This window comes from Primulina huaijiensis, chromosome 4, assembly GCF_012295235.1.
Source record: "Primulina huaijiensis isolate GDHJ02 chromosome 4, ASM1229523v2, whole genome shotgun sequence".
NCBI lineage: Eukaryota > Viridiplantae > Streptophyta > Magnoliopsida > Lamiales > Gesneriaceae > Primulina > Primulina huaijiensis.
Genome location: NC_133309.1, coordinates 22,358,403 through 22,369,463, shown reverse-complemented (window position 1 = coordinate 22,369,463; position 11,061 = coordinate 22,358,403). Strand labels below are relative to the sequence as shown.

Genomic DNA, 11,061 nt, shown 5'->3' with positions numbered 1-11,061 from the left:
CCCATGAACCCATGATCTTTCCCACTACTCTCTCACGATCTGTTCCTGTCTCCCCACGATCTTTTCCATGATCAGCGCTTTGTGGTTGGTTGGTCTTGATAGAAATTAGGCCGCTCATTTGACGGGCCATAATTTAATTGGGCTTGAGAATTAAATTGGGCCTGACAATTAATTTGGGCTTTCCATTAATCATTTTTAGCACAAACAATTGCCCCCCGCAAGCATTGGCCCGTGGGCCAAAATGCTTGTATACAAACCAGTTTTATTTCTTTTATTTGGAACGACCCGTTAGAATTTGTCGTGGAGTGGGCTAGTAAGATTGGGCCCAGCCCAATTCCTCAATGATTTTTTCACTACCCAGTAGAACTCCCTCCCATAGATTCAAATCGCGATCCTTGGCCCTCTTTCTTCATCTCCTTCGGCGCTCACTCTCCGCTCTCTGCTGTTGTCGGAACATCGTTGTTTCTTCGAATCCCTTCGCCCCCTTTTGTCGTTGTTTCTCCTACGCCGTGGTCGTCAAAGGCTTACCGATGGCTCAAGATTCATCTCCGGTGCGCCTTTCTGAACCAAGCGCTGCGGGCGCGCTCTCTGTCTCAGCAGTCGCCTCCATCTCGCCGCCCATCGCGTTTGCTGGCTCCGCTGCCAGCCCTAATCCGTTCATTGCTGTCTCTGGATCGTCGATGGGCTCTCGAATGGGCGTTGGCCAACCTCCTTCGGAACAGGTGAACTCCCCACTTGGCTCGGTTCGTCCCTTGGCAGCCCTTATGTCAATTTTAGACACTCCTCTTGAAGCCTATGATCCCACGCAACCCATGCCCACGCCGACTTCCCCATTTGCTGCGCCTGCTTTAGTGGATTTCTCGGGGCAACCGATTTCACTTTCTACGGCCATGGGTATTTTTTCTCTTCCCTTTTCTTGAATCGTTACTCTGTGTTTCTCGGCTCCCTGAAATTTATCGATTCGCCTTGATTGAATTGAAGTTTCCTTTTTCGCTTTGTATAAATTTGTGTCCGAGAAACCAAAGGATGGGCGATTGGTTTTTCTGTGTAGTTGGGCTAACTCGTTTGACACCGGGTTTTTGTGGAGAATCACAGATTTACTATTATTCGGCCATTCATTAGCCTTTGCTTTGTAGGTGTGGTAAAGTGGCCATTGTTTGGCCCTGTAGTATGCATTAGTAGCAATTGGTTTTCTGAATATTTCTTGCGTGCATACAGTGGTTTTTGACCCCAATCAATCTATCGACCCCGGCTTTGTTCCTGCGGTCACCCCTACTGATGCTGAAAAAGATAGGTATGTAGTGTATTTGTCCTCAGGAAGTGTGGGGAATCGCTTCGTTTATGTCTCATTGGTTTACAGGTTATCGGCTATAGTGATGTCCCAGCCTCCGATTGCTTTAAATGCGCCGACCCCATCTTCGGTAGAAGTCGCCCCATCTGTTCCTGCTACTATTTCGGCTTCGATTATCACTGCGGTGATGGCTACTCCTTTGATTCACTCTTCGATGGCGTCTGGTATGTCCTTGGCTTGTGGTTTATTTATTTGGTAAAGATGTTTGAGATATCAACTCCTTTCTTGTAGGTATATCAGCTGTTAATCCATTTGCATCCGAATCTGGGGCCTCTCACAAATCTGATGCTAAAGCTGGGTATGAATTGCATCTTCCATTATCATTGGTCTTCTTTATGCATTGCAATGTTTCTTACTTATATGTTGTTCAACTGTAGGAGCCCAGCCTTTGCTTCTCTGGCCCTTGCTACTATCGGCCCGGTGCGGCACCCTTCCTATCCTGAGAATCAATTCCCTCCATCAATACATCGGTTGTTCTTTCCCCTACCTTCACTACATGCTAGGGATTTATTGCTCTCCAGATCTTTATTGCCGCACAGTGAGTCTTCCCAATTTAAATCTTGGCCACGGGTACCTGAAGCTTGGGTTGAATGGATAGACCGCCTGGAACCTCATTTCGGACGACAATGGCGCCAGCAGGGTTTGTGGCCGCTGGTCATGACTTCCAAGATGAAAATAAACAAGCAGTCGGCCTTATTCGATTGTCTTATCAGGTTTTGGTCTCCTTCCTGCAATGTTTTTATCTTCCCATTTGGCCCACTGTCTATAACTCTGTATGACGTGTCTCTGTTCCTGGGGTTGCCTGTGGTTGGGCCTGACTCTCCCTATTTCATTGATGATCCCGCTGCCCCCTCTTTAGCTCATACTCGTTACTGCTATCCCTCTTATCGGGCAGTGGTTAAGGAATGGTCTTCGCATACAGACATCCCTTCTGCGGTTGAACACATCATGTTTATATGGGTGTTAATATGTCATTATTTATTCTGCCCTTCGTCCGGTAAGCCATCTTCTGAATACCTGCCCTTGGCATGCTCCCTCAGCACCAGTCGAGTGTATAATTTGGCGGTAATGCTTCTAGGGTCCGTATATCGCAGTTTGAATCAGTGCGTTCGGCACGATCCTATTTCCAAGCTAGGGGGAGTGTCGTGGTTTTTACAGATATGGGCCTTCTCTTACTTCCTTGGCGTGATGGACTTCTTTGCTGGCCCTCCTACTATTTTGCGCACTACTTCACTGATGGGAAGTCGTCTTATTCTTTCAGCCTCTGATCTGATGGATTATCTGCAGTGGCTGAAACTTGAAACACTCAACCTACCTGCGCGACCTAGCGTTTCTTGCCTCACACGGCCTTTCTGGGTTGGTGTTTTTCCCGACTTTCACGGTCGATCTCATGATGAGATTGCTGCTCTACTCCTGACCCGATACATCCATCCCAGATTGTTGGTAGTAGATTGTTCTTCCACACGCCCGCCATATAATGATAAATCAAGTTGGTCATTTGAATTTTATAATCCTTCTTTCTATGCATATCAATTCTGGCTCTCCTCGAAGAGACTGACTCGGCTTACTCAGTAGAGTCTTCAAACAGTCGGTCATCGCCTTAGACAATGCCAGTGAGATTTCCTCAATCTTTATAGCAGTCAGTTCTTCCAATACCTTGTTTGAAACTTGGTCGTACGTAGCAGGAATATGCAGATCCACTTCTTCAGCATGTGGTTCAACAGTAGGTTGCTCTGGCTGTGGAACCTCAGTTCCCTCTTGATTAGTCAGAGACTCCCCGCTCTCCTAAGTGACGTTTTCTTTTCTTCTTGGCGGCATAGTGAGGTCCCACAGGGCGTGCCAAAAATATGTATGCACAATATTTGGTATTGCGGGCGTGCCAGGTGCGAAAATGCACCGATTTGTGTGAAAATGATAAAATCTAACTTCTAAATATTCAAGCGACGTGAATTCTAAATTCGACCGTCAGTTCTAGTCTCCTAAAACAAACGCAATGCCAAAATAAAGAAAACTATTGGAAATTGATGCAAATAAACCCCTGACATGATTTTTGAAATTACAAAACTGTAGGAATTCATCATAACTTGAAAAATATAATAACTTGTTGCTGAAATCTAAAACGAGAAGACGTAAAATGCTAAAAATATACTGGAAAGCTTGAAAACTATTGCTCGAAGATTGGAAATTTAGCAGAGACCTTTTTGCAGATTTGTCTGTGCAGAGAGTTGTTTTTTTTTTTTCTCCCCGTTGTGTAGCCGATATCCCCTTTTTCTTCCCAACGCCTATACGGTTTCTCTCCACTCCCCCATGAACACATGATCTTTCCCACTACTCTCTTACGATCTGTTCCTGTCTCCCCACGATCTTTTCCATCATCAGCGCTTTGTGGTTGGTTGGTCTTGATAGAAATTAGGCCGCTCATTTGACGGGCCATAATTTAATTGGGCTTGAGAATTAAATTGGGCTTGACAATTAATTTGGGCTTTCCATTAATCATTTTTAGCCCAAACAATTGCCCCCCGCAAGCATTGGCCCGTGGGCCAAAATGCTTGTATACAAACCAGTTTTATTTCTTTTATTTGAAACGACCCGTTAGAATTTGTCGTGGAGTGGGCTAGTAAGATTGGGCCCAGCCCAATTCCTCAATGATTTTTTCACTACCCAGTAGAACTCCCTCCCACAGATTCAAATCGCGATCCTTGGCCCTCTTTCTTCATCTCCTTCGGCGCTCACTCTCCGCTCTCTGCTGTTGTCGGAACATCGTTGTTTCTTCGAATCCCTTCGCCCCCTTTTGTCGTTGTTTCTCNCCACATGCATGCAAATTATTAAATTTTTTTGGTATTTTATTAAATTCTTTTAAAGCATAAAATGCATGTTTATTTTATTAAATTCTTTTAAAGCATAAAATGCATGTTTATTTTATTAAATTGTGGTTAATTATTTTTATGCATTTTATGCATTACTATTGCACGGTAGAATTTATTTCATGAAATTTTTAAGGTTCATGCATTATAGATTTTTAAGTTTGTATTTCGCGCTCGAACGAGGAACGGAGACCGGGAAATTTTCAAAAAAATTATTTTTATTACACGATTAATTTTTATTGATTAATAAAAGATGTTAAGTATTTTTCAAGAAATGGGAATTTTTGGGTATTTTTACCCGCATAATTTTTATTTTTGACGATACGCTAATTGTATCAAATCGGGGGACTTTTTAAGGTTCGGCTAACATTTTCAGAAAATTTTCAACATGAAATATTTTTCGGGAGTGTGTTTGGATGTAATGGCCCCACTTTTAAGCTTATTGCTCTTAAAACCCTTTTAAAACTTTCAAATTTCAAATTGTGGCCCATTATCAATTTATTAACTATATAATTAGCACCTAAACACTATTTACCCTAAACCTAAAACGTGAATCAGCCGCCCACCCCCTCCAATTGTCCATCTCCTTCGTGTCTTGCAGCTCAACAAATTCGGTGCCTCCATTCTCGTTGTGGCCATGTGTCTCCTTGCAATTTTCATTCAGAAAGAAACATCAGGCATGCCTTGTATCATTGTTTTGCATCTTACACGCCATATACATACTGATGTGTGTTATTTGTTTTGTGAAAAGTTCGATCCAGCTTTCAAGCATGAAACATTTTCGGTTTTCATGAGATTTTGGTTTCCTTCTTGCATAGTTGCTCACGTTTTTCTTGATGGTTTGCAAGGGGGCTGTGCTGAGGGTTGCTGTAGAGTGTGAAAGCTGTGAGTGACGTTGTCCCTAAGCTGGAAAGTTACAGAGGGCAGTGCTAGGGTGTAGATCGAGATGGCTTCGTGGTACGGGGCTTGGTTTGAATTGAACGGGTGCAAGGGGGGAGAAACCATCGGGGTCAGGGCAATACCAGGCTGTGGACCTGCTTCTGTAGAGTCAGAACCACGACCTGGGAGGGCCCTCACGCTGCTAGTGGAAACCGTAAGCTGCTCGCACGAACCAAGAGCATGTTAGACGCGAGGGAAGTGCCTTGAGTCCTAGCGAGAAATCTTAGTGCGTAGGCTGCATGGGGCTGGGTTCTTGGCGCTGGTGGACTCCTTGGGGACTGGTCTAGGTCTACAGTAGGCTGGTTAGTGGCTGGAGCCATCGGCTTGAGTCTAGAGGTGGTGATCGTGTGCTAGGGGTTTCGCTTGGGGTGAGAGTTGAGCTGCTGGAGTTTTTCCAGCAGCTGTCCATGGGAAATCGATTGTTTTAAAGCTGAGTTTTGGGTTTTTTTAGAGTCTTTTAAGTGTTTATTAGGTGTAGGAAAAAGTGGGTTCAGTTTCGAGTCGATTCGGGTTAAAACCGGGACCCCGGTCCAAGTTTTAAAATGAATCGATTAAGTTTTGTTTTTTAAGTTCGAATTTACGTCTAGGGAAGCTTTCAATAATGTTTGGGATATTTTAAGGAGTTTGGTAAGCTTCGGGTCAATTTTAGAGGTCTAGGGTAAAAACGGTAATTTTTGGGTTTCCAGGGGCAAAATGGTCACTTTGCACCCGGGGTGAGATTTTGGTCCTGGCAGCGCCCTGAGCACAAATTATGATATTTTAAATGATTATGCATCATGTTTACGATTTTTACGCTATTATGATAATTATGATGCATGTTTGGTTTAAAGGAAAAATTACGTATACGCATGTTTTATTTAAGTGATGAATATGCTGACACTTTTTGAAGGAAGTGATTTATTTGTGACTAACACGATGACACGATGACATGTAAGGCTCGGACTCAGTGGGCGGGTAATGCCGTCGCTGATGATCCTCGCCGCCGGGTACCACGGTTACACGTAGATGGATCCATCGACTGACATGATAATACGAAAGTCACAGCTAATGAACGGAATTTAAATTAAGGTTTTAACACGTATATGCTATTACGATGATACATGCTATTACCATGCNATAATAATAATAATAATAATAATAATAATAATAATAATTCTACAAAATGAAACTTACATATAGTAAAAAGAGTATTGAAGAAATAAAGATTAATAATTCCATTAGATTTGTTGCTTCCAATCCTGAACATTTTGAGAAAATGGGAGACAAAATAGTGATCCTCGTCTTTTAGAATCCTTTGGATAAATTCAAAATAAATATTTGACTTAACCTAAATAAATAATAAATAAAATATAAATTTACCATATTTTTCCACTTACTGTCATTTAAATTTATTTCTTGTCTTAACTATTATTTTTGTATGATTTTGTTTGCACAATTTTTTTTTTGGTCCAAACAGATTTGTATTAATAACTCTCTTTTTATTTACTTGATGATCGATCATTCTTGTCTATGGAAGAAACCGTCTAATCGACCGAAACAGCCTAAAACCGTACATAGACTTTTACACGAAGAACTGCGATTAAAAAATATATTTCGAGCCGAATTACACATAACAATCCAGTTTGAAATTTGTGGAAAAACTGCTCAAACCGCACCATTATCACCCCTAACTCTTGGTCCCAGTGATACCTGAAGTTGGAATTTGGGACGAGATCTAGGGATTGAGACTTATATATCATCATATCCACACATATTTTAAAAAATTCATTTATTTAAAATGAATTAAAAATCGTAAAGAAACAAACATAAATATAAAAAAACAATTTTTTTTTTCATAATATTACTTGATACTGTGTAGATATTATATTTCATATAAAAAATTTAGATTTTTTTAACACATTACTATTACATAATGTATTATAAAAAATCATTTGCATACAATAATAATTTGCCGATTGAAAAATTTTTTGATTACTTTTATTTATAATTATAACAATTTTATCGTTAAATAGTACTCTTTGATCTCCTAAGCTAGAGGTCATATGTTCAACCTTAATATATTTGTTTGCTTTTTTATACAAGTTGAGCAAATCATTGAAAAATAAATGTTACAATTTTTTTTTCCTATTTTATTCCTCTTAATTCAATCAAAATTGTTCTATATTTCAAATATATACATAAGGATTTTTAGTAAAAAGAAAAAGAAAAAATTGTTACTAAATGTAGAATTAGTAAGTCTCTTATGATAAGGTCGCACAGATATTTATTAATGAGACTGGTCAATCATGTCTACATTTATAATAAAAAGTAATATTTTTTATATAAAAAATAATTTTTTTTATGAGGGACTAAAATAAAATATCAGTCTCACAAAATTGACCCGATGGACGGAGTAATCTTTGGAGACAAGTGGATACCGAGCATGCAAGCATTTATTGGTGAGCCTCTTGTTCCATGGGAGCGTGAGGTGATAGTTAGTGCTTTGATTCAAGATGGTGAGTGGAATGCTAACTTAATAGCTAATAGTTTTAACCATATATCGCCGGGGAAATCCTCAAGATCCCACTTTCTGTAGAGGGGACTAGTGGTATATTATTCCGGAGACATGATGCAAAGGTCAGTACACGGTGAGAGATGGGCGCCGCTCCCAGCGTGGGCTATTCTTAGGCCCAGAGCATCAATCGAAGAATCCCAACGAGGATTGGTGGTCTTTTCTCTGTAGCCTTTTTGTTCCACCAAAGATTCGGTTATTCTGGTGGAGTATTTCCCATGATTGTATACCGACTAACCAGAATCTATCCAGACACCATGTCCCGGTGAATGAATCCTGCAATCTATGCAATTTTTTTATAGACTCGTCTGGACATGCCCTGTTCTTTTGTGTTGCAATTAAACATCTATGGAAGAACACATCTTTTGCCCAAGTGTTAAGAGGAAACTCCCATACTGACACATTGGAGCTTTGTCTGTGGTTGAAAGACCAATTTTCAAAGACGGAATTTGAGGAGGTTGCAATTCACACATGGGCGGTATGGAAAGAAAAGCAGAAATACCTTCATGGTGATAGGAAGAAATCGTTAGCAGATAATGTTTCCTGGAGTTATGAAATCTTATCTGATTTCAAAAAAGCCCGGACCAAAGAGAAAATTGAGGATGCGTCAAATAAGAGTAATCCGGAGAGGTTATGGAATCCACCAAGATTAAGAACATTAAAACTCAATGTAGATGCGTCTGTGGATGAGGATAGACATCATTTTAGCATTGGTGGCGCACTCCGAGACAAACAAGGCCGACTGTTTTTGGTTTTTGGGAAGCAGATCAACCAACCCATTTCAGTGGTTCATGGTGAATTTCTGGCTATTCGAGAAGGTATTATTCTCCTGCATGACAAAGGTTTTACTGATGTTCGAGTTGCAATCGACTCTTTATTGGCAGTGCAAGCAGTCACTACCATTCGGGATCATATTAGTTATACGGGCCAATGTGCAGCAGATATTAGAGAGCGTATGAGTGAATTTGGGATATCTGAACTTATTCATGTTCGTAGTACGACAAATAATATAGCTCATGACATTGCTCGTTTTGTAAAAATTAGTTTAAGAACATTCATCAATTGTCATTTACTGCAGATGGCACGTATCGAAATTCCGTCCATTCAAATTCTAGCTGCGGCCATAATTAGAACATATGTGCTTGATAGCTATTAAATTCCCAAATAATTGGTAACATAAAATCTGAAATATAATATTTAATAATTTAATGGAGATTAATAAATTTTCCATTTTGAAATATCCGAAATGTGGTGTTTCAAATTCAGACTGTCTATCCTATAGTTTAAAATACCTAAGTTGTTAATAATAGTTTTGTTAAAGTGATAAACGATCGATTATAAAATGGTATTTAATATATGTTTAATTTCAATCAAAACTATTATTATCATCATATATTAGGATTTGAAAATGTAGATCTAATTTTTTTTTTAAAAAATATTAGATTAAGTCGATCGCCAGAGTAAAAAAATAAAAAATAAAAAAAATTAGCGAATGTAATAATTTGTTTAGTTAATATATTAGTAAATAATTCGATAACAAAAAATCATATTATTCAAGTTTTTGTACAAAAAAACCCCTACCAACTATATATTTTTATTACGTAATAACTCGTAACATATACTATTCGGTGTACATTGAGTAAACTCTCAAACTAATACAATAAGCAATAATATTCTTGATCTTATATAGAATCAATGTAAGAAATAAGAAACTCAAATATTTTCTTCGAACCGCATGTAGCAAAAAACTAATAATTAGTGAGATACTTCTTACGACACTATCCTAGATATAGCAACGTATGTGTATATACATTTGTGTGTGTCTACGCGCGCAAGTGCTCGTTTGCGTGTGTGTTGCAATTTGATATATATGTGTGTGTGTTCGCTCGCGCTCGTGAGTGCTTTGCTTTGACGATATTTATTGTAGCACACCATTTTCTTGCAAAACTCCAACCAAAATCGATCAAGGCAAAAACTTGTGTGAGACGGTCTCACGTGTCATATTTTGTGAGACGGATCTTTATTTGGGTTATCCATGAAAAAGTATTACTTTTTATGCTAAGAGTATTACTTTTTATTGTGAATATTAGTATGGTTGACTCGAGACTCACTCATGATCAAATAGACAGATGTGTAGGTTAGAAAATGAGCAAAACCAACAAAAAGTAAAAGGGAGAAATTAATGCCACAATATACCTTTGCATGTTTAAAGTATCACATAAATTAATTCAACAAATTTTCCCAACACCCACGTGAAAGCCAAAAACACCACACCCACTGTAAAAAAAATGATATAATAAAGTTTCTTTATTCTCAACCAACCATTAAAATGGGAGGAATTATTGTTATATTATAGCATACTAAAATTATAAATTATTGTTATTTTAGAAAATAAATGTAATAAATATTATTTACATATAATAATAATACTTTTTTTTTTTTGAAGGAATTTTGAATCATAAACTTGGGAAACTTTGGGATTCTTTTTGAAGGAATTTATTTAATTTATTTGAAGGGATTTGATTTAAGAATGAATATCAAAATTACAATTATTTTGAGAGAATGAAATCATCTTCTCTATTTTGTGTAACGTTTCTTGCTACATAAATATTAAATACATGGCTAGTTTCTCTTTGCAGTGATATGTACGTATACATTAAAAGTTTTTGGTATTAAATAATTTTTGGCAAAAACTTGTGTGAGACGGTCTCAAGGGTCGTATTTTGTGATACAGATATCTTATTTGAGTCATCAATGAGAAAGTATTGCCTTTTATTGTGAATATCGGTAGGATGATCCGTCTCACAGATAAAGATTCGTGAAACCGTCTCATAAGTGACATACTCATAATTTTTATATAAAAAGATATAGAGATTATATTGAAGTTAAAACTTTTAATTTGTTCAAAAAAGCATATTATTTTTTATAACTAATCATAATATTATTTTTAAAATAATTTTTAATATTAAGAATGATTGAAAATTTAAAACTTCATAATAATATATAAAGATAAATAAATATTTTATTGATATATGATAGATATAGATTATCTAAAAATTTATTGAAATAGGTTTTTATGATATTTTTGCTATATGAAAATAAAGTATTTTTGTAACTTGATATGTGTATTTTTGTAATCTAAAAAATTATACATTACGTTACCTAATTATTTTTATAATATTAGATATTATTATGATAATTTCAATTATATAAAATATTTACTTACCAAATAATTAAGATTAAAGCAATATATAAAATTAATATTTATTTGTACAGCAGGAAATATTACACGAAATGTTGTAGAGGATTTCATCATCTATTGGTGCATTTGAAAACTAAAAATCCATGATAATCAA

The 11,061-nt window shown here is 37.5% G+C and overlaps 1 protein-coding gene across 1 annotated transcript; it reads left to right on the top strand.

The window, feature by feature from the left end:
* The first annotated feature begins 7,537 nt into the window (after positions 1–7,537).
* LOC140974986 (uncharacterized) lies at positions 7,538–8,861 on the top strand. The gene is made up of 2 exons (XM_073438479.1): positions 7,538–7,649; positions 8,008–8,861. The coding sequence occupies exons 1-2, from the start codon at positions 7,538–7,540 to the stop codon at positions 8,859–8,861; spliced, it is 966 nt and encodes a 321-aa protein (XP_073294580.1).
* Positions 8,862–11,061: the final 2,200 nt, after the last annotated feature.

Bases quoted from the DNA above. Each gene is read 5' to 3' on its own strand.
- LOC140974986 (XM_073438479.1), top strand. From the start codon at position 7,538: ATGGACGGAGTAATCTTTGGAGACAAGTGGATACCGAGCATGCAAGCA. The intron at 7,650-8,007 runs GTGAGTGGAATG...ATTTTTTTATAG, and splicing joins TAGTGCTTTGATTCAAGATG to ACTCGTCTGGACATGCCCTG.